Source organism: Carcharodon carcharias, chromosome 17 (assembly GCF_017639515.1).
Source record: "Carcharodon carcharias isolate sCarCar2 chromosome 17, sCarCar2.pri, whole genome shotgun sequence".
NCBI lineage: Eukaryota > Metazoa > Chordata > Chondrichthyes > Lamniformes > Lamnidae > Carcharodon > Carcharodon carcharias.
The window spans coordinates 56726405-56751373 of NC_054483.1; the positions used below are offsets into that span (position 1 = coordinate 56726405).

Genomic DNA, 24969 nt, shown 5'->3' on the forward strand with positions numbered 1-24969 from the left:
GGGAGAGTGATTGCATGAGGCTCCAAAAGCCCCTGCCATACACACTTCTTCCTCCAGAATCACTTGTGGCAGTGGGAAGAAACACTTAATTGGCCACTTAAGTGGCCCAATTGGCCTCTAGGTGGGAGGGCCAACCTGCACCTTCCCTGTCACTGGTAAAATGGCATGGCAGCGGAAGAATGGAAGGCACTCCACTCACAGCCTTCCCTCGCCATTTTGCAGCCCCCTCCTCCCCCACCCTCCCCACTGACCCCTCCACCTCCTAAATCATCCACAGAGTGGTGGTATAATCCAACATGATGTTTAGGGAACACTGCTTCCAGGTTTTCCAGCCTCAAAACAGCTTTTCCACACACAACACACTTAAGCTAAAATTGAGGCATTGTAAAAGCTGGTAGAAACTGCACATTTCCAGAGAGCTCAGTCCCACTTAATAATACCCTTGAGGTGGAAATTATATTGGCTGGTTTTCACACTCAGATGGTGGAATTTTCCGATGTACCTGCTGGCGAGATCTTCCGGGACCAGAGCTGAAAATTCCAGACAGAATCTGTGCTGCACTAACAACTCAAGCCCTAAGAGAGAGGCTCGAGGCCAGCCTGAAATTGGAACAAGATTCTAATTTCAGTAAGTTTGGAGAGTTCCCAGTACTGGTCATGCCTCCACAGGCCGCTGACCCATTTTGGAAATCTAATTTTGGGGTGCTTACCTCAACATCAGCAACTGCTTTGAGAGGAATGGGGAATGAAAGTGGGACATGGCCGTTTGCGGGTGGCAGTAACTGTCAAGCGTGATGTGGGGCTGGGATGAGCACTATTGTTCCTCCTGTCTACATGTGTATTTGAAAAATTTGATCTCACCATTTGATAACTGCTTGCTGGCAACTGCTTGCTAGGCCACATTCACATCTGTAACATCTGCAGGCCAGCCCAATTTCCATAAAGGGTCTTAAAGCAGACCACTCATGATCTTATACAATGGGCCTAACATTTGTTTTAGGTGGTTACTCCGTTGCTTGATAATTGTCCAGTGCTATTATTCCGTTAAATATTTTTCAGATCTTCTTAGGCAGAGGGCATAATGCTGCAAGGTGGGTCTTTTTGCCCCTGTTTTCCTCAAGGAAAATGGACACAACAATGACAAATTTTACTCCAAAACAGGGAATAATTTTTACCCATCTCACTGGGTGCTAGAATATTCCAGTGCTGGATTACCATGGGAATCAATTTTAACTTAATGTGCCAATCAGGAAACAGACGAGATCAAGTGAAATACCGGCTCTATTAACTAGGTGGGGTGTAAAATTGACCTGCTGATTCCATCAGTTTCTTGACAGGTTGGATAGGTTAAAATTTCCCCAGTAATGGAATATTTTGACCATGCTTGGCAGCCTGCAGCAAACAACCAACCTTTGTTTCTGAATTTAACCAGGTATTAGAAATATGGTAACTCTATTCTTACCACAATCAACTCACAAAAAAGATATGGCTTCAAAAATACAAGATGTGTTTAGTTTTTAGTCCTCCATAAGTCTTGCACTATTCAACAAGGAAAATTGAGGCTGAAGGCTTATCCACCATGGTTATGCTAAAAACACAAAATGTGCTACAGTTGCACCTCAGTCATAAGGCTCTGCACAAATACTGTCAGTGATCCTTTGCCTGTGGTCCTCTAAGGATGAGAATAAATGCAGAACTACCATTGCTTGTTAATCCAATATTACTTGTGGAAGCAGAGGAGAGCTTGATGTTGACTGACTCAGTATAATGTCCCTCTGTGTCCCCACCAGCCACTAGGAACTAATTTCATTTAAATCGAACCCTAACAAGACTTTTGCTAATGATTTCATTTTATATTCAACTGTGTCTCTCTGATCTCAATCTCCCACTGTGCAGTGCCTCTTGCTTTCATCCACAGACTATGATGGGTAATGGAAATCTTGTCCTTTAAGTTATTCAGAGTCAAAGGCCTTGATTTTCCTGGATTGCACTGCAAAAGAATTGGAAAAATATTCAAAGATATAGAAAATACAGTAATGAAAAATAAAAATGTTGCTGTAAAGTATCACTATAAAATATCAGAAATACCGAAACAAAAACAAAAATTGCTGGAAAAACTCAGCAGGTCTGACAGCATCTGTGGAGAGAAAGACAGAGTTAACGTTTCGAGTCCTTATGACTCTTCTCTATAAATACTGACTGGATCCTGCTATTCCTAAAATTTCAGGTGTAACTTTATACCTATTTGGAACTGTTATAAATGCAAGAAACTGCATTCTCTGGTATTTTACATGAGGGGGTGGGTGGGATATAAGCAAAAATAACTTGGAACCAATGAAGAGGTTTGAGAAGATTTGCATATAGTGATGTTTGAGCATAATACCAGTGGAACAGTTGCATGCAGACAGACTTCATCTGAATAAAACTGACACAATTCCTTTCTTCCGCTGAAATGTTCCAGAAAATCCCATGCCAAGTTTCTCTATGCCTCTTGGCTGTACTCATTCTTCCTTTTCTCTCAAGATTCTTGGCCTCATTATCTCTTCTGATGGAACTTCTACTTCTCCACTACTAAAGATGCCTGCAAGAAATTTCACTTCTTTTATGCCAAACATTTCTTTATCGTTCAACAATTTCTCATTATTTCTAAAGCCTAAAGATTTCCAAGATCTGACTATGGTTCCCATATCTCAGAAGGCTCTTCAAACACCTCCCTCACACTCTTAAATTGCAGGGCTACATGAAAAGGCTTATTATATCAGAGGCAATCCTTTGATCTTATGCTATCAACCTATCTCTCACACTCTCTCCATTACAGTTTTCTCCTTTCTCCCTAATGTACCAATACTACTATGAGCTTTGTTCCTCTGAATGTTCCTCTCCTTTACTTCCTAAGCTGCAACTATTAGATTCTCTTTCCTAGATCTCTGCTCGGTTGAAATCAAGATTCACCTCATCTTCTACAGTAACACATTCTTTCCCATAACCTCAAAACTGTGGAACTGCTGATTGCCATCACTTTTTCCTTTTGTTCTGTAATCTGCAGGCTTTAAGACCAAAGTTTGGTGTCACCTAATCACTACTTCTTGACTTCAATTGTCTTTTAGCCTTTCTAGCCTTGTTGGTATCTAATACTGAAGGCTTTTTATCTTGATTTTGAAATGTATAACAGATTTTCCGGCATGGAGTGATGAGCAGAATAGCCTCCTTATGTGCTGTCACCATTCAAAGATGCTATTTTCCAAACATGCACAATGGAGTTCATAATATTTATGACACAATTCAATTTCCTATCAATGAGAGTACTGAAACATTTCTTGCACCATGACTAAATTTGAGCCCTCCAGGTTTGCCATTGCACCAGTTTTAAACAACTTATTTCCTTTATGGTAATTGCTACAGCCTTTCACTAATACTGAACAATGCAGTCCAGCATGCCTTGGGACATTTGACTATGTTAAAGGTGCAATATGAATGCAAGTTGTTGCTGCTGATACAGAATTCAATATTTATTTGAATGCTAAAATTGAACGTTAAATTGTATTTTCATTTTTGAGATCTTGCGCCGATTTCACGTATTGACATTTATAAAACATATAGAAATTCTTTACAGTGTCTGCAGTTCTGCTGAGGTGTGTTCATAGGAACATAGTAGCAGGAGTAGGCCATTCAACCCCTTGAGCCTGCTCCACCATTCAGCTTGATCATGGCTGATTATCTACCTCAACGCTAGTTTCTCATGCTATCCCCATATCCCTTGATGTCATCAGTATCTAGAAATCTATTGATCTCTGTCTTGAACATACTCAATGACTGAGCTTCCACAATGCTTTGGGTAGAGAATTCCAAGCTCCACTACCCACTGAGTAAAGAAATTCCTATTCATCTCATCCCTTAATTGCTTACACCTTATTCTGAGACTGCGCCCCTGGCTCTAGAACCCCCAGCCAGGAGAAACATTCTTTTTGCATCTACCATGTCTAGCCCTTTAAGAATTTTGTAAGTTTCCATGAGATCACCTCTCATTCTTCTAAACTCTGGAGAATATAGGCCCAGTCTCCTCAATCACTCTCATAGTACAGTCCTGCCATTCCAGGAATTAATCTGGTGAACATCTGCTGCACTCCTTCTATGGCAAGTGTATCCTTCCTTAGGTAAGGAGACCAAAACTGTACACAATAATCCAGGTGCCACCTAACTAAGATTCGATACCAACTTTACTCCTGTACTGAAATCCTCTTGAGCTAAAGGCCAACATACCATTTGTCTTCCTAATTGCTTGCTTCACCTGCAAGTTAGCTTTTAGTGAATTATTAACAAGAACACCCAGGTCCCTTTGGACATCAACACTCACCATTTAAGAAATACTCTGCACCTCTGTTCCTCCTGCCAAAAGTGCTAGCCTCACACTTATCCACATTATATTCTATTTGCCATGTTCTTGCCCACTTACTAAGCCTGTCCAAATTCCCTTGAAGCCTCTTTGCATCCTCTTCACAACTCACACTCCCACCTAGTTTTGTGTCATCTGCAAAATTTTGTTTTACTCCTTCATGGGATATGGGAGTGGCTAGCTAGGCCAGCATGTATTTCCCATCCGTAATTTCCCTTGAGAAGGTGGTGGTGAGCTGCATTCTTAAACCACTGCAATCCATGTGCTGTGGGTACACTCACAGTGCTGTTAGGGAAAGAATTCCAGGATTTTGACCCAGCAACAGTGAAGGAACGACGATATATTTTCAAGTCAGGATGGTGAATGGCTTGGAGGGGAACTTCCAAGTGGTGGTGTTCCCATGTGTCTGCTCCCCTTATCCTTCTAGATGGTAGTGGTTGTGAGTTTGGAAGGTGCTGTATTGGTGAATTCCTGCAATGCATCTTGTAGATGGTACACACTGCTGCCACTGTGATGTCAGGCTGTTGCTTGACCGGTTTGTGAGACTAGCTCCCAGATGTTAATAAGGAGGACTTTGCAGAGTCAACAGAGCTAAGTTTGCTGTTGTTTCTGGTGCCTAGGTCAATGCTGGTTGGTCTGTTCAGTCTCTTTCCTTTTAGACTTTTTTAGTGGTTTGATGCAAATGAGTGGCTTGCTAGGCCATTTCAGAGTCAACCATATTGCTGTGGGTCTAGAGTCACATGTAGGCCAGACCAGGTAAGGACAGCAGATTTTGTTCTCTGAAGGGCATTAATGAATTTTTAATGACAATTCAATTCAAGGTCATTATTAGGCTTTTAATTTATTGAATTCAAATTTCACCATCTGCCGTAGTGGGATTGGAACCCATATCCCCAGAGCATTACGCCTGGATTACTAGTCCAGTGACAATACCACTATGCCACGGCCTCCTCTATTATATTTAGTCCCCACATCCAGATCATTAATGTAGATTGTGAACAGCTGGGACCCAAGCACTGATCCTTGCAGTACCACACTGGTTCAACAACAACTTACATTTCTATAGTGCTGACTACTTACTGAAGGACATCTCAGGGTGGCTGTGGACACTATTATGTACCTAATGGGAGAAAATGTTATGAGCTCAATGAGTACAGTGCTTATTGTACTCTATTAGGAATTAATGTAACATGGCTGCTTCCAGTCAGTGCATCATGGCAGAGGTCACCTGACTATTGCAAGCCAGGTAGGACCTTTCGTACATGATTGCATTTCAATCCAAACAGAAAGCAGGGAGGGTTGGGAAGAGACAAACACAACATCATAGGACAGGATTTTGAGAAAGATGGAAAGGAGTCGCCTGGTGAGAAAGACAATTCCATCTTCTGGGGAGCTAGTAGAGATAGTAGCTGCTGATTTTGGAGTAGACGGAACAGGACATGAGAAATAGTTGTGTTTCAGCAAAAGAGAGGGTGAATATTTGCATATAAACATCTACAAGTTCTCTTTATTTGGTTTAACGTTGATGAATATTGTTGCAAGATTTTCTCAATCACTGCATCTTACAACCATTCTGAATTATCAGTAATATATGAGTGGAGAAGCAATCTGGACTTACAATTTCATATTGACATTGGCCCTTGTGCAGATTTAAATCAGGCAGTAATGGTTTTTGAGGCACTGGTAAAATCTGAATTGGCATATTTAATTATTTACTTTCTGCTCATGATTGATGGGGTATTTACTGCTAAATCACTAAAATTCTATTGGGCTCATTAGCATTCCCCAAACACAATATCAAAACTTATCTGCTTTTTGGCAGAGGTTTGCACTTTGGTGGGAGTGGAACTAAGACTGTAACTATAGCCTTGCAGCCAGGCACTGGTATTGAGGCCTGGAGATCACCTACTGGTAGTGGGATAGGCTGGGGGAAGGGGAAAAGGTGGGGTGAAATCATAGTCCCTTCCTTGTTTTGTTTCCTTCAGGCTATACCATGGGAACCCATGGAACTTACATTCCACAAAAGGTCTCAACAGAAGCCTCAACATTAGGTGCCCCCGCGTGAGTGGATGAACAGGTGGGAAACTTGGAATACTCCAACATGTGTCAAGCTTATGCAGGGCTTGTGAATACACCAGTTTGCAGGCCCAGTTACCTCATTTCAAAGCAGTCTAGGGAGGCTTGGGCAGCTCTCTGGGAGCAGAGACCTGATGGAATGATCCTATGACCCCATTTCTTTGTCAATATATCTGGGAACTGAGCACTCTCCACGCACAATGAAGAAGAAGATCTGCCCTCAAAATAATTAGGAGGTCGAGTCACTCCAAACACATGTATATTTAGTCTACATTGAAAGTCTACTTGGTTCTACCAGAATGCTACAAAATGAATTGCAGATTCACAGACTTTACCCTGTTTGAAAAAATGTCCCCACCAGCAACCTCTATCCTATTGATCTGACAGCTATAGCAGCCAAAAACAGGGATCCGAAAGGAAGCAATCTTCTCCTGACAGAATTTATCAGCTAAAAAATTTGTTTTTCTTAGAAAATGACAATAATAAAGGCAATTGGGTTCTTTGCTTTTTACATTGAATCACAAATGCGCTGTTGAGCTTGGTAGACAGCAGTTACAGTATTGCATGTAGTTCAAGGCACAATGTCAAAGATGGAATATTTAAGCCTCAGAAAAGGAACAGTGCAGATTTACTAGAAATATACCAGGAAATAGGTAATGCAGGGATTAAAGAAATGCTGAAAATTTAAATACTCCTCAGTGGAATCGAGAAGGTCAAGGAGCTTATAATAGATGATTTTTCAATATTAAATTTGTTGAAAAGGTAAATTTGTGAAAGGTTCTCTCCACTCATTATCAAACTGTTTAAAAAATTTGGGTGTAGACCCAGGGGCATTACTTGACTAAAAGGGGAAGGTAGTCTTTGTTCACAGGAGAGGATGCTTAAACCATACAGACTAGAAATTTGTTGATGCTGTGCCTTTTTTAAGGCATAAAATGGACAGCGAAGAGTCCATTATGATGAATGGTGCATGAGCAACACTATAAGCTTGAAGTAAACTGACCACCTTATTAGCAAAGGCTTCAACATAGACATTCAGGGCCATGCCTGAAACAGTTTTATGCAAATAGAAGTCCTAACACCTGGTTTAGACCCCTTCCAGAAACTGGACTGCCTTGAACACAGCTAGCTTCAGACCTTTTGCTCTCAAGATAGCCATGCACACATTCAGTCGAACACATACATCTTAAATTATTTGCTGGAGGTTGCCACAAAAAAGATACATTTTTAAATAAAATTAGCTGAATGTGGAGTTGGAAAGAGTGGGAGTGCTCCTCTCCTCTCCACAACAGTCCCAAAGATGGTTACCAGACCCATCCCACTGGTGCCACACTCTCTCCATGCTTCCCAGTTACCATCCTTCCTTCCCGATTGCTTTCCCTGCCTCGCACTTGTCCCTTACTCCGCGCAGGATCTACCTGAGGATCACTGCTGGGGAGGCAGTGGCCCAACTTGCAAAACCGCCAAGCTGTTTCTGGAAGCTCGATTTGTGTCTGTCGCTCACCAGCAAAATGCTAATGAGGCCCAAGGTGCAATTTTGGTGGAAGTGCCGGCTTGTGGTGTATATTCCCAGTGCAGAGTTTGCTTTAGGCTTGAGGTGAGCCCAAATTGAATTGGATCTTTCACTGGAAGTGGTTTTGAGGCCGAGACTATCACATTGTTGCAAAGGGAATTGGATAAGTATTTGTAAAAGAAGATTGGAAGGAGGAAGGAAAGGGAGGAACTTGGAATTAGAGTGACAACTTTGTGCTGCCTGCTAATTTGAATGATCTCTGCATCCAGTCAGCACTAGCTTAGCAGTTCAGTGGCTGAACACATCAGCAGGGAGGCAATACTGTGTGTGGCTAGCACCAGTTAAAGGTGGTCTGCACTGCTTAAAACTTACCTGCACCTCCAAAAAGAGAGGGCATTGTGGCTAGAGGTGCTGGAAGTTTGCGGTTGAAGAGAATCTGACCTGGGAAATAATGCACAGCAGTTGAGAGAGTAGGCTGCAAGGTTTTCGGATGCTGCACAGGAGATCTTGGTGGAAGAGATGGAAAGGCGGAGGGATGTCCTGTATCCACAGTGGGGAAGGATTCTCTCCAGACACATGGTCAAAAGGCAAAGGGAGCATTTAACCATAGAGAGCAATGCTAGGACCTGGATACAGTGCTCTAAGCAGTTCAGTGACCTCATACCAGTGGTTAAGGTCAGTGCACATACCTTCAAAAGTCTACGGATATCTGATCAACTGCATAAACTTGTGCCATTACCCAAATCACCATTCCAGCATCACTCACATACCAACTTTCTGTATTAATCAGGACCAATACCTAACATTCATATAGTTCACCTGATACTCAAACATTTAGCACTGCTCTAAGCCTCACACCCACATCTCACAGTTTGATGCACTGCCAGCTATTTAATGATGGCATTCACATCAGCTAAACAGATTGCACTGTACTCATTAACACACTTCCCTCTCTCTTGCAGGACAAGAGTGGCATGTATATCCCAGAGGATAGATTAGTGGTGGTAATTGAGATACTGATATGAGTGGGCAAGGATATTGCATGTGCCAGCTCATCAAGAGTGCAGGGTTGCACAAGTATTCTGCTGGAGAGGACTCAGTAAGGAATTTGATGGGGCAGTCTACAGGAGAATGGTAATGGGTGTGCACAATGAAATTCTTGGTGTACGGAGAAGCTTGACAGAAAGCCTGCTATCTATCTCAAGCAGCATGAAGGCACTAACTTGACACAGGACTTTGCACAGAGTCTGGAGCCCATTTTTTCCAGCATGGAAATGGTGGTCAACTCCATGGACCAAACCATAATGCAACATCTGATGGCTGAAATGGCAGCTTCCTTTGCGGGATAGGCAGCAGCCACCCAACATTTGAATGCTGCAGTGGAAGCTCAGACTGCTGTCATGCAAGGTTATCTTGCTGCCATGTGGGCTCAGACTGCTGCCATCAGAGTTGCAGATATCGGTATTCAAAGGGATTTGCAGGGTGTTGCATCAGTGCAGCAATCTGTCCACCAACAGATTACTTGAATTGTTGTGGCGCCACCCCAGGGGGATTATCAGTGCCTCAGTGGAGCATGAACTTACTGCCCCTCTCAGGAAGCCAGCAATTGTCTTCCTACCACTGCCACTCCACCTGTGCCCTTGCTGTTGCTTGTCAACCAGTCAGCCCAGGCTGTTGCAGCTATGCCAAAATGGTGTTGTATATCTGGGCTTTCTAGGCCCAGAGTTGCTGAAGGTCATCCTCAATGGCCATCTGTGGTCTCCTTCACTGAAAGTCAGCAGCCTTCCACCAGACAGGTTGCACTGCATAGAAGCCATCGGACAGGCAAAGGCACATGGAAAACAGGCAGCTAAAGAATGCATAAAGGTGATTAGTTGTATGCAATCTTGCAACATAAGATTTATACATTTTGTTTGAAATGCTTATTATATGGTGACATTTAATTTTGCATTGTGGCCACGGAAAAAGGTATTGGCCAGTGACAGTGTAAGTAAAGTCTAAGACTTTTGGTGAATGGGGAATTGGGGTTGTGGTTATTAGAATGACACTTGCATGGAACTTTTTAAGGACATTCCAGGCAGAAGGAGCTGTCGAGGAATTGTCTCTTCCTCCTCATTGTACTCTTTCTCCTCATCCTGTTCATCAGCTGATCAAAGTACAGCTCTGGCAATGACTCCCCTCACCTCATGATGGCAAGGTTGTACAGCATGCAGCAGACCACCGCAAATATTGTCGCCTGCTCTGCCGAGCAATGCAGCTACGTTAGATTTTTTGCACAGCCTTGCAGGAGCAGTAATTTAAAAGGACGAAAATTGTTGATGGTCTTTGTGGGGGTTTTCAGGCACAATTGGGCAGCTTAAAGAGAACATTACTCTCAAGTGCTACAGGGCTTCTGCAGCACAGTTCAAGTAACAGAGCCATTGTTTTAGCACACCAATGGTCTGCACTATCACTTTTCATGTGGCATCAAAGCTTTCATTATATGCATGCTATGCATGTGTTGCATACTGGAGTCATCAACCATGCCATCAGTGGATAGCCCTTGTAACCCAGTTGCCATGCTTTGTTTTTCCTTGTAGTTCAAATGAAAACTGGCACAGTGGACTGCAGTAGAATGAAGACTTTATGACTGCTGCTGATACCATAATTAACTTGCATAATTTGCTGCCTATGGTCACACACCAACTGGAAACTGGCACACAGTGCTCGCATAGCAATGTGCATGCAATCAATGACACCGTGTACCATGGAGAAACCTGTTATCAAAGCAAAGCTATATCCTCATTACACCTGTTTGTCTCTGGAGAGAAAGAATAAAATGTAGTTAGCTTTGACTAGGGAGACTCAGTGACTTTCCATATACAACAGTGGATAGCAAATTGCGAGATGCTGAAAATAGTTCGAGCTCCAATCTAGAAGGAGCCTGACACACAAAAGTTATTTGCCAAGGTCACCTTCACAGCCACTGGTAAATGCAGTTCTTGGATGTCCTGAGATTGCAGCTGTAACAGGTGATTGATTTCACTGAGGCCATTGTTACTTAAGCGCAGACATCTCACATATTCTTCTTCATTGAAGTTCACTCGTGAGAATTGTTCTCTGAACATCTTGGTGGATATAACCTCCTGCTGAGAGCCCTTCTCCTTTTTCTCCATCTTCCAGTAGCTTTCCCTGCTGTATGTGGCCTTTGTTCATTCTCCAAGTCTTGCTGTATTCTGAGGGGAACGCCTACTCATCGACCCATGTGGGAGCAGTTGGTTTGTGCAGAAACCTTGAAGTCAGCAAAAACTCTTTATTACTTGTTACACCACCTGTAGACCTTTGCAACTTGAAGCAACTATCAAAAGCACCAAACACTCGTAGAATTGTAGCAACAACCGAAAGAAATCAACTTGCAGCTAGCCTATAAAAAGTGAATGTTCCCTTTAAACAACATTGGTATCTTCAGCTTTGTGAGGTTAAAAAAGGGCATTGGCTGGATTGTTAAACTCCAAAATGTCATTGCTGGCATCAGTGGGGCTGATTAATATCATGATCTTCCTGCTCTGAATACTTCTGATGGATAGTCACTGTGTACTTACTAATGCTTGCACCAATATGGCACCCATCCGCAGGGATATGTGTCCGGCACATTTTGCCAGTGTTGATGAACACTGCTGACATCGTTTTGAGTTCTAAGGGCACTGGGAGGGCCCAGAAAACAGGTACTGACAATCTCTCTCTCTCGCTTGATCACTCTTCCCATCTCCTCCTGTCAGTCACCCATTTTTCTTCCAATCCCACTGTGCTTAAATGTCTTGCCGCCATATCTTTCCCTAGACTTTCCTCTTCTTCTTCTTCCAGTCAGTCCTATCTATATCACTTGCCTCACTACATTTCCTCTGTCTCCACAACAGATGACCATACAATTTCAATCTCTTCCCGGCTACTTTCTTCGATGCTCCCACAATCTTCACTGACCCCCTGATATGCTGATTCCTGATTTTGTCTTTTCTAATCACTCAACGTACTCATCTCAGCATCTGCATCTCATTTGTATGCAGTCGTTGTTCCTCTCTTCTTAATGTTATCCAAGTTTCTCCACCAAATAACAAGGCTGGGTCTCATAATTATCCTGTAGATTGTTCTTCTCATTTTCCATGATATTTTTCTATCACATAACACTCCACTGCACTTCTTCCATTCCATCAATCAGAGCTAATCCGTTGTTTAATTTCCATCCCATACTTACATCTTCTTCAACTACTGGCCCCAGATACTTGAAACTACTAGTGTGTCAATCTATGAAAAGAAATCAAAACTTTATTCTTTTTGCTATTTTTAAAATGGACTTTCTGCTTAACAAAAAATATGGATGCTACAAGTCATGTGACCATCAAAGTTATAAGGACAAAATAATCCTCTCATCATCAAGGAATCTCACACCCTATTGTAAGGACATTATAATCACAAAATCAGGGGGCTCACAGATTGAATCTCGTTATGCCTACAAAGCTGTTAAGAGACTCATCTCACACCTGGAACTGTCCAGGTCCATTTCAAAAGGGGATCATTGAGGGGACAATGAACATTATTTGCATCTTGATAAGCTTACTCTTCCAGTGGAGTCAGAGGGTCTGCCTAGACAATGGCTTCCCAACACATGAACCTTTATATGGATGGTAATTCTTCCAAAAGTTCATGGCTGGGGCATTATCAGTCACAAAATCAAAGCCAGTTCCAGACGCTGGATAAACATCCCTTTTGAAATCAGAATTACCTGGAAAAACTCAGCAGGTCTGGCAGCATCGTTGGAGAAGAAAAGAGTTGACGTTTCGAGTCCTCATGACCCTTCAACAGAACCAAGTTTCTCCACCAAATAACAAGGCTGGGTCTCATAATTATCCTGCAGATTGTCCTTCTCAGTTTCCATGATATTTTTCTATCACATAACACTCCACTGCACTGCACTGCACTCCACTGCACTTCTTCCGTTCCATCAGTCAGAGCTAATCCGTTGTTTAATTTAGGTTATGGGTTCTGTTGAAGGGTCATGAGGACTCGAAACGTCAACTCTTTTCTTCTCCGCCGATGCTGCCAGACCTGCTGAGTTTTTCCAGGTAATTCTGTTTTTGTTTTGGATTTCCAGCATCTGCAGTTTTTTGTTTTTATCCCTTTTGAAATCATTGGAGAGAATGAGTGACCATTTTGAAATCTCTATAATCCTTTGAGAACTGAGAAATCCTCAGACTTCTGTTTTAACATCAACTGGAAAGGACTCCAGCAACCCGGCTGAGCAATCAGCCAGTTACCATCTCTCAACTCCTCGAAGCCTATGTGATTTTAAAAGTCTCTGATCAACACTGCCAAGCAGTCTAAGCACATCATGCTGCAATATCATCCATTTTTAAGGATTTACATATTGTTGTCTCCAACCATAACCTCATCAGGACTGAACTCTGCCATGAAGGAAACACCCTCTGGACTTTGACTTCTCAGACTCTGGAAATCACATGAGCTAATATTCATTCCTGTGACTGTTGTACAGTTACTATCCATAGCTGTAAAACTTTCTTTTCTCTATCCCCCTTTACTGCATGTGTGTGTGTGTATGTGTGTGTGTAGTGGAGTGGGATGTTGCAAACATTCCACCCCATGAATGCTATATAAATTAACCTTCTGACTTAATCATAACCTGAATTTGCTGTGCGTTATTAGTAAATTGGACCCCACAAACTGAAGGTTTGGGAAAACATGCCTCTTTACAAATAATTCAAAGCACCTACTGCTTATGGACAGTTGCTGAGAGGAAAGAAGTAGTTTCCCTGTCTTTTCTATCCCAGTCTCCACCTATAATGTTAACACCTTCACTTCCCTAGGCTCTACCTAGGCTCTTCCTGATTCTCTTCCCTAAACTCAAACTGACAGTCCATACATTAGGTCTTTGGTCTACTGACTTTCATACCCCGCCTTCCAGTGCTTTTCTCTAGTTCTACAGATACTCGGTCATGTTCTCATCATTTCCAACACACAGCTCAATGTCTCCTGTGAAGATCATTAGCATTATGGACTGGAGACAACTTTATCGTGTCGGTCAATTCTTTCAAGAATCAAATTAAAATTAAACGTAGGCAGAAATACCTATTAATGCAGTTGTCCAAGTTTTACTCCAATTACCAGGAGAAGAAAATGCTTTATTGAGTTTCAGTTACAACTGTCCCTCTTTGGTTCAGCAAGCAACCAAATGAGAAAAAGTTATACCGTAAATTTTAACTCCTGTTGGTGGTTGACAAGAGGCGGTAGCATATTTGCTTCCCATTATTCACCCAACCCGATTTTCCCAAATCGGGTAAGGTGTATAACAAGTGTTGATCCTTGACCCGCTCCACCATTTTATTCAACCACAGTGAAAACTGGTCTTAAAAGAGTAAAGAAACCCAAATTTCGAATATATCTCCTCCATTGACAAAGACAAGCTGCCTAGTAGCACTGCCTAGAAAGATGAGTAAGGTTTCACCTTATCCACTGCTTTGATGTGAAATTCTCCTTTTAGTTCAAACTAATTTTAACTTAAAGATCAATGAATGTGCAATCTATCAACCAGTTCCAATAAAAGGCCAAACTGAACACAATCACCTAATATATTGCTGAGCATTTCTAATATTTAATAATAAATGATAGACTTTAACTGTAATTTTTTTGTATGATTTTCATTGATTTGTTGCTACCTTGCTCAAATTAGAACATTTTTCTTGTCTTTCAGGCCTTCACCTGTAAGTGAAAATGCTCCAATAGGAACTGTAGTTGTCACTGTAACTGCAGCTGCTATCAATCAAACTATAGTGTATTCAATTATAGCAGGAAATGATGATGGTAAGAACATTTTTGAGATGAATAATTTTGTATACAATGTGATTTTGAAGATCAGTTTTTCAATCTTGTCTGTCTTTGTGAGATTGCGCCTCATGACGAGCCATGTAATAGTTAACTTAATAAAAAAAATGTATATATAAATAATTATGTGTATACAAAATGAGCATCAAACCTAAAAGTTGAAAGATGGTAAACTACATTATCAAAGGACTATTTTTACCAAAAATATATATTTTAACACATTTCTTATGTACAGGTACATTATCCAAAATGCAGCTCTCCAAGAACAGGAATTGTCCAAAAACCGGACATTTTCCTCTCTGGAGATCTGGCTGCCGCTCCCTGAACAGAGTAAGCATGGGAATGAAAAGGCCATTCCCGGGCTGATCCCAGAGGATGGAATAAGCGAGGGTTTTGCGCATGCAGGATCCAAGTTCATTGCAGCTCTTGACGATCTGCCTCCCCCCCGGGTCCTCCCTATTCTCCAGACACAAAGGTTTCACCAGCCGGATAGAGTCGGGGATTCTCTCCATAAGGGTCTGCAGCCCCAGGGATCTCACAGATCCAGAGCAGCAGTGCTGCGTTGTATATCTTGTCAATGGAGCTCAGAACATTAATTCCTTCCAACGAAACAGGGATCTACCTGTATTTATTTTCACTAAATCCCCGTGAAGGGATCACAGGAGCAGGTTGAGATCCTGCTCAGCAGTGATGAGCCTCCAGCAATGCTGCTTTATGATTTCTTTTATTCATTCACGGGATTTGAGTTTGACTGGCTGGGTCAGCATTTATTGCCTGACCCTTCTTGCACTTGAGAAGGTGGTGCTGAGCTGCTTTCTTGAACTGCTGCAGCCCATGTGGTGTAGGTACATCCACAGTGCTGTTAGGAAGAGAGTTCCAGGATTTTGACCCAGTGACAGTGAAAGAACGATGATATATTTCCAAGTCAGGATGGTGAGTGTCTTGGAAGGGGAACTTCCAGGTGGTGGTGTTCCCATCTATCTGCTGCCCTTGTCCTTCTAGATGATAGTGGTCTTGGATTTGGAAGTTGCTGTTGAAGGAGCCTTGGTGAATTCCAGTGTGTAGATGGTATACACAGCTGCTACTATGCATCGGTGATGGAGGGGCCAAATGTTTGTGGATGTGGTGCCAATCAAGCAAGCTGCTTTGTCCTGGACGGTGTCAAGCTTCTTGAGTGTTGTGGGAGCTGCACTCATCCAGGCAAGTGGGGAGTATTCCATCACACTCCTGACTTGTGCCTTGCAGATGGTGGACAGACTTTGGAGAGTCAGGAGGTGCGTTAATCGTCATTCGATTCCTAGCCTCTGACCTGGTCTTGTAGCCACAGTATTTATATGGCTAGTCCAGTTTAGTTTCTGGTCAATGGTAGCCCCTCAGGATGTTGATAGTGGGACATTCAGTGATGGTAATGCCATTGAACATCAAGGGGTGATGTTTATGTTCTGCCTGACACTTGTGTGGCATGAATGTTACTTGCCACTTGTCAGCCCAAGCTTGGATATTGCCCAGGTCTTGCTGCATTTGGACATGGACTGCTTCAGTATCTGAGGTGTCGTGAATGGCGCTGAACATCGTTCAATCATCAGCAAGCATCCCCACTTTTGACCTTATAGTGGAAGAAAGGTGATTGATGAAGCAGCTGAAGATTGTTGGGCCAAGGAGACTATTCTGAGGAACTCCTGCAGTGGAGTCCAGCAGCTGAAATGATTGACCTCCAACAAACACAACATTCATCCTTTGTGCTAGGTATGACTCCAACCAGCGGAGAGTTTCACCCTCATTCCCATTGACTCCAGTTTTGCTTGGGCTCCTTGGTGCCACATTCTCAAACGCTGCCTTGATGTCAAGGTCAGTCACTCTCACCTCAGCTCAGGAGTTCAGCATGTTTGAACCAAGGCTGTAATGAGGTCAGGAGCTGAGTGGCCCTGGCGGAACCCAAACTGGACGTCAGTGAGCAGGTTATTGCTAAGCAAGTGCCGCTTGATAGCTCTGTTGATGACCCCTTCCATTGCTTTACTGATGACTGAGAGTACACTGATGGGGCGGTAATTGTTCGGGTTGGATTTGTCCTGCTTTTTGTGTACAGGACACAGCTGGGCAATTTTCCACATTGTCGGGTAGAGGCCAGTGTTGTATCTGTACTGGAACAGTTTGGCTAGGGGTGTGGCAAGTTCTGGAGCATAAGTCTTCAGTACTGTTGCCGGAATATTGTCAGGGCCCATAGTCTTGGTAGTATCCAGAGCCTTCAGCCGTTTCTTAATGTCACATGGAGTGAATCGAATTGGTTGAAGACTGGCATCTGTGATGCTGGGGACCTCCGGAGGAGGCTGAGATGGATCATCCACTTGACATTTCTGGCTGAAGATCGTTGCAAATGCTTCAGCCTTATCTTTTGCACTGATCTGCTTGGCTCCCCCATCATTGAGGTTGGGGATATTTGTGGAGCCTCCTCCTCCAGTGAGTTGTTTAATTGTCCACCATCACTCACGACTGGATGTGGCAGGACTGTAGAGCTTAGATTTGATCTATTGGTTGTGGGATCACTTAGCCCTGTCTATCACTTGCTGCTTATGCTGTTTGGCATGCAAGTAGTCCTGTGTTATATCTTCACCAGGTTTCCTCTCACTTTTAGGTATGCCTAGTGTTGCTGCTGGCATGCCCTCCTGCACTCTTCATTGAACCAAGGTTGATCCCCTGGATTGATGGTAATGGTACAGTGGGGGATATGCAGGGCCCTGAAGTTACTGATTGTGCTCGAGTACAATTCTGCTGCTGTTGATGGCCCACATCACCTCATGGATGCCCAGTCTTAAGTTGCTAGATCTGTTCAAAATCTATCCCATTTAGTATGGTTGCAATGCAACACAACACAATGGAGGGTATCCTCATTGTGAAGGCGGGACTTCATTTCCACAATGACTGTGCGGTGGTCACTCCTTCCGATACTGTCATGGACAGATGCATCTGCGGCAGTTTGGTGAGGATGAGGTCAAGTATGCTTTTCCCTCTTGTTGGTCCCCTCACCTGCCACAGACCCAGTCTCGCAGTTATGTCACTTAGGACTCAGCCAGCTTAGTCAGTAGTGGTGCTACTGAGCCACTCGATGATGGGATTGAAGTCCCCCACTCAGAGTACATTCTGTGCCCTTGTCAAGCTCAGTGCTTCCTCCAAGTGATGTTCAACTAATTGAGTAGCACTAATTCATCAGCTGAGCGAGGGCGGTACGTGGTAATCAGCAGGAGGTTTCCTTGCCCATGTTTGACCTGATGCCATAAGACTTTATGGTGTCCAGAGTCGACATTGAGGACTCCCAGGGCAACTCGCTCCTGACTGTATACCACTATGCCATCACCTCTGCTGGACCTGTCCTGCTGGTGGGACGACAGACTCAGAAATAGTGATGACCGGGACATTATCTGTAAGGTATGATTCCGTGAGGAAGACTTTGTCAGGCTGTTGCTTGACCAGTCTGTGAGACAGCTAGATACTAGCCCAGATGTTTGTAAGGAGGACTTTGCAGGATTGACAGGGCTGAGTTGCTGTTGTCATTTCCGGCACTTAGGTCGATGCCCGGTACTACGACTGGGCGCTGCCCCCTCGCTGGTACCGGCACCTGAGACAACCTGCTGACTGTGCTGTTCTTTTGGCCTCTGTGACCTTGGCGGCTGCCCTCTGGCCCGTGGAGCCTTTGATGACCCCACCTGGGAGGGAGCGACCAGTTCCACAGCTGGCTTCTCCCTAATCGCCGCAGCCTCATCGGATGCCATGGTCACTGGCAGAGGGGCGGAGGAGCTACTGCCCTCATCCAGAGTGTCATGAGAGGAGCCTGCAGAGACGACTGGCAGCTGCTGCGCCGACGTAAGGTCGCTTCGGACCTCCCTGCTCACTGTAGATGGATGGGCACTGAGCTGGGATACTTGGTGCCCAAACCATCTGCCACACAGGCAGTGACCAGCTGAGGTCAATGCTGCTGTGAGGGCTTGCAGGTCTGAGTGCAACTCCAGGAGGTCCTGATTGTTTTCCTGGAGGAGCCTCTCCACGAGAGTCACCACTCACTCCACGGAGGAAGCATGGCATTCGGTAATGAGGCTCATTGCATCGGCTCTGTGTGGACTCCTCCAGCACGGGCACCATGCTACGCATAGCCTCATGTATCTCCGCCAAATCCTCCTGCATACCCTGCTGCACTTCCAGCGTTTGCTGCCTCATGGACGACTCCAGAGGCACATCATCAGCCACCGACCGAGCATGTGCCTGGTCCCCAGAAGTCCTCTGAAAGCCGGCGCCCTGGGCACTCTCTGTCTCAGCCCACACCTCAAGCGAGTGTGAAGTGCCTTCACCGCCATGCTCCAGGACACTTGCCAAGATCTAATTCCCACCGAAGCGCTGGTATCTGCACTGGTGCCTGCCTGGCAGAGATGGTGTGACACTGGTGAGTCGATTTCCTATGTGCCCTCAGGCGTAAGAGGTGGGCCCTCTGCCTCCTCCTCCTCCCGGCCCTGCTACAGTGATGCTGAAAGAAAAAACAAGGACATTTGATTAGTTAAAGTGGAGACAATGTCAAAGGCCCCCGGATCATTATGCGCTCATCCTTCCATAATCAACGGTCAACCCATGTTGCAAACTTCATCACTGAGCATTCAGCAGTGCCACGGCTGCTGGGACACACATGGTAACCTCAGTGCTTGTGAAACATGCCTCCCCATGGCACCCAGCCTCACCGCCACCGGTGGACCTGGGTACATGCGCCTCTTCAGATCCATGGCCTGCTGTTCAAAGGTGTCAGGATCGCCAGCTGGGCCTGGCCTCTTCCAGTCCACATCCGCTCAGCAGAATTGTGCGCCGTCTTCTCCTAAAAAGGAGGGAGGAATATTGATTAGTCCAGCCTGCACCTGAATTCCCATTGCATCCCTGCCACTTGAACCAGAGCGGGACATTGCAGGAATCCAGTGCTTTGTCACCCCGCAGCTGCCGCACACTCACCCAAAGAAGACATGGCTGACCGCCCCCCGCTTGCGCAAATGCTGCCTCCTTCACATGTGATTCCACAAGGTGTAATCTTGCTAAGCACGTGGAGCGCAAAGGCCAGCAGATGGATTGGTGCCCCGCCACCTGGAAGCTCCCCTTTCAGCATGTTAGCACCCTGACTTTGACATGCTTCCCAGTTCCAGCACTATGCCTAGGTGCAGGTCCTTGAGTTTCACCTTCATTCTATACTCTGGACGTCAGTGTCACACATGCTGCAGATACAGAACCCATCTTAGCTCAGCCCTCTCAGGGTGAACTAGACATGGGCGATATCTGCTGGCCCATCCAGTGAGGGATACATGCCGTGAAGATTCAATGCCATTACTGTACTCAGAGTTGCTGGGTAGGTTGTGGGGGGCGGTGGGCAGTGGTGGGGTTGGGATAAAGGGTGACGGCTGCATTGAATGACCTCAGGCAACATGGTACTCACCCTTCCCGAGCACAGGAGGTCATTGAATCTTTTACGGCTCTGGATCCATGTGCGTTGCAGCACATCATGGATGCTCACACTCTCGACCACCACCTTCTAAGCACAATTGGCCAGGTGGAGAGGCCACCGCCTCCTGTCCCTCGGAATCAGGACCTCCTGCCATGCTGCCACCTCCTCCAGGAGGGCAGCTAGGCACTCATCTGAGAAACAAGGGGCACACTGCCCCGCTACCCTACCATCCAGCCTGGCCTGCCCTACTGGCCTACTCTCCGGCTTGGCTTGCCCCACTGGCTTACCATCCGGACTTGCATGCTGCACAGTAGTCCCCTGCTGAGCTCTTCTGCCAGCTGCTGTGAGCAGCCTTGCAAGGGCTGCCAGGCCTTCATTTAAAAAGGCTGCCGGGTTGCCGCCTGCCCACTCCCACTATCCTTGGGAGTCAAATAATATGCTGTGCAGGCCTTAATTGGCACACCCGCGTGAAATGGTGGCACGAACCTGATCGCAAGCAGTGATCAGGTGTGCGCCTGCCTGCGCCTGCTCCCACACAACATGGTGAATATTCTCCCCCGGGTCTCAGTCCTGTACTATGTGACAACTGAAAATATGTGGCTGCACCTCCAATCTCAAGGCGAGTATTTTAAAATCCAGGAAAATCCAAAATCCAGCATGGTCTTGTTGAGGAGGGTGCCAGATTTTGGACATTTTCATAGCGTATAATGTACAACATTATCTGTCTTGGTGTATTCCCAGTGATTTGCTTGTCTTCTGTACGGCTATGAACATAACATATGCTCTTTCCTCTTCCTACAACTTAAATTTTTAAATTAATTCATGGGATGTAAGCATCATTGGCAAGGTTAACATTTATTTGACCCTCACTAATAGCCCTTGAAAAGGCATTGCTGAGGCTGCCTTCTTGAACAACTATAGCCCAGGTAATGTAGAGGTACACCAACAATGTTGTTAGGGAGGGACTTCCAAGATTTTGACCCAGTAACAGTGACAGATATATTTCCAAGTCAGGTTGGTGTGTGACTTGGCAGGCATTGGTGTTGCCATGCATCTTTTTCTTTTTGTTCTTCTGGGTGGTAGTCCAAGGAGCCTTAGCGTATTGCTGCAACACATCTTGAAGATGGTACACACTGTTGCCACTGTGCACCAGTGGTAGATGGAGTGAATGTTCTATGGAGTGGATGGGGTTCAATCATTTTCTTGAGTGTTGTTGGAGCTGCACTCATCCAGGCAATGGGGAGTGTTCCATCATACTCCTGCCTTGTGGATGGTGGACAAGCTTTGGGGAAGCAGGATGATAGATACTCACTGCAGAATTCCCAACCTCTGACCTGCTCTTGTAGCCAAAGTATTTATATGGCTGGTCCAGTTCTATTTCTGGTTATTAGTGCCCCCCAGGGTGTTGATAGAGGGGATTCACTGATGTGGTACCATTGAATGTCAAGAGTATCTAACTGTCTTGTTGAAGATGGTTGTTGCCCGAGAATACAACTCTAACAATCAGCACACACCACCACGTCTTCCCAGAACAGTAGAATGCAGCCACATGAAGAATTGCCACTGAGCAATGAGCTATCAGTGGGCACATCTGAAATGAAGGCAACTGAAATGCACTGATGATCTAACTTCAGTTCTAGTTTCATTCAAATGCTAAATCTTAAACGTGCATTCAAATGGGTATATGTACATAGTTAAAAATGCTACATGATCTGCTCTAATCATATATAGTTTGAAAGGAGAAATTTTAATAGCACATTACATTTAAAGGTCTGTATGCTATACCATTTTCTTACAGTTCAGTGAATAGCACTATTCTTCCTCATAGGAATTATCTTTTATGCATATATATCAATGTTTAATGTGTTACACCAATGTGTTGTCCAATTGCACAGAAATATATAAAACAAATTAAACAAAATAACCTTAATTATATATTGGTTATATAAATCTGATCCAAGACTCAGGAGCATTGAATTTTGGACTAAACCACCCCTTGCATCAGACTCATAAGTGACTTGCAATTATGGCTAATGTTGTTATTTACTTCTGCTATTCTGCCCAGCTTTCTTTACATTGAAATTAATGGCATGAACATTGAACTTTATAACTAATGGGGGATCTGCACCACCAGATTACAGCCCATGCAATGAAAGTGGACATTTACCGCTATATTTTTCTATGTGAGCCTGCACTGTGAAATTAATTGGGAAACTTGGAAGCGGGATGCTAATGCCGTGGCTGAGTGAAAGAACCACTGTGAAGGTGGCCTCATTAACAAAAAGGTTCCTGACCTACTTCTGGTCTCCCTTTGCAAGTGGGTCTATTATCATGAAATCCCACCTCAGGTCTCTCCCCGTCCCTTTATACTCAGCGAGTTTCTCCTGCCCTGTTCTCTTACTGTGCAGCATGACTGACGTCAGAGCGCTTGATGATTAAAGGTGAAAGTTTGAGAATTGGAAAGTGCTCCTTTGATTAATTTCTCATCTTGTAACATCTTAAAACAAATCAAAAGTAATTCAAATTATTAAAATCTGCTGCTGTGTTTTGAATAAATAACATATTAAGCATTTCCGGTTTCAGGAGTATTTAAAATCAACAATCGGACAGGAGTCATCACAACAAATAAAACGTTGGACTATGAATCTGTAAAAGATTACGAAATTAGAATCCAGGCAGATTCATTGCTGTTCTTCAGATCAAACCTGAGGGTTCCTTCAAGAAGTAAGTCGAGTTGATTACATTTACTTTTGTTTCTAAATTAAATATTATAGTTTAGTCCCTGGATTTCATGTGAGTAGTGTGAAGTGTGGAGGATAATTTTCCAAATATGTTCTTCCAATGTTGAGGTCCACAGAGCTTTCAGCCTTTCAAATGTTCCTCAGTGACACCAGCTGCTTAGAAACCTTGGGCTGAATTTTCCGTTCGTCGGGCGGGCGGGGCTGACCCAATCGCGGGCAGGCGCGGACCTGATCGCTGCCGGTGATCGGGGCCGCGGCGCCATTTTACGTGGGCGGGCCAATTAAGGCCCACCCAGCGTGACGCCGCACAGAAGCACTATGTGCTCCCTGTGCAGGGGGGGGAAATGCCTAAAATCGAAAGTGTGCACTTTGGCGCATGCGCACGAAAGAGCGCACTCATCTCCCTGAGGCTAAGTGCAGCCTCAGGGAGATCGGCTCTACTTTTAAAAATATTAAAAATAGAGAGAAAAAAATTCCATTACGTGTCCCCTCATGTGACAATGTCACATGAGTTGGGACATGTTCATAATTTCTATAAATTTATTAAAATTTTTAAAACCCTACATGAAACCTCATCCCGCTGGTGGATGAGGTTTCATGTTTTTTCTAATTCCCGCTGGGGCTCCTGGCCTGTCCGCCAGCCTTAAGGTTGGATTGGCAGGTCCTTTAATTGCTTAATTGATCATTGTCAATGGCCTCAATTAGCCATTGGCAAGTCAGCGGGCACACAGCTGATTTTGCTGCACCCCCACCTTCCTGAAAATTTAAATTGGGCGGGGTGATGTCTGTGATTCTGCCCATTGACGCGTCATTTTACTTGTCGGTGAGCCGGCCCCACCCACCCCGCTCACCAACGGTAAAATCCTGCCTCTTGCGTTTGAGCAGTTGGAGACACTTTCTGCACATGTAGATGTCCAGGGCACATAAAGCATTCTAGACTTCACACATGGCACAGGGCTTGATTGCCTGTATGCGCAATGGCACTGGCTGACTCAGTCTTGGAAATGAGGCCTCAACCTGGCATTAGGCTGCTTATACGCATATATTACGAAACTAATGTCTGGCTCAGGCATGGGTGATAGATGCCAATTTCTTTCCTTTCCCAATATGGTTGGCTGAGGAATATCCATGTGGAAATGTGTGCACAATATTGAGTGCTTAGTCAGCTAGTTAATGCCCCAAAAATGGGCTCTGGGCAAGCAATTTTACAGACCCACATCTTGATGTTCCTATGTAATATTGACTCCTAAAACTCCCTTTAGAGCCTACCATTTTATCATATATTCTACAATTCAGAGATACCGAAATGCAGAGTTAGGATTATGGACAAATATGCAAAAGTAATTCTGTGAAAAAACTTGCAGAGATCTGGGACTGCTTATCTAAAATTGCTATTGGATAATCATGAGGATTGATATGTGTATTCATTTGAGAGAAAAATCTAAAAATTTTAAAGCCATTAGCTAGCATCAGTAGATAAGCAAATTATTTGGAAGAATTAAGAGTTGTATTCAACGCAAACCATTAACTCTTTCTCTTTCCACAGATGTTGTCAGACCTGCTGAGCAATTTAGCACTTTCTGTTTTTATTTCAGATTTCCAGGATCTGCCGTATTTTGCTTTTATTTCAGTAAATCAGTAGTTCTGCAGGAGAGGGATGTTGCATGATTTGATCTTGCATAGTGCTGAGGGCTAAACACTGGCAGAAGTGAAATATCATCTTAACAAGTAGTTAAATATTGAAGTGCATTTCTCTGGTGTTTTTTAAAGTCTTTTATTCAAAGCCTTTGAAAAGTTTACCTTCCCAGGAACCAAAATATCGGAATGATAAGTAGTCCATGGAAACTACAGTATCCTTATTATGTTGCTATGAGTAGAACTTGGACTGGGATCCGTTCTCTTGTGTA

General features: G+C 44.2%; 1 protein-coding gene across 1 annotated transcript in view; it reads left to right on the plus strand.

Annotated features, from left to right (window-relative positions):
- The window catches only part of pcdh15b (protocadherin-related 15b), a 1048074-nt gene that overhangs the window by 872513 nt on the left and 150592 nt on the right, over window positions 1–24969 (plus strand). The window contains exons 26-27 of the mRNA XM_041210329.1: window positions 14724–14833; window positions 22905–23045. Of these exons, the coding sequence (XP_041066263.1) occupies window positions 14724–14833; window positions 22905–23045 (251 nt within the window). The remainder of the gene's footprint in view (window positions 1–14723; window positions 14834–22904; window positions 23046–24969) is intronic.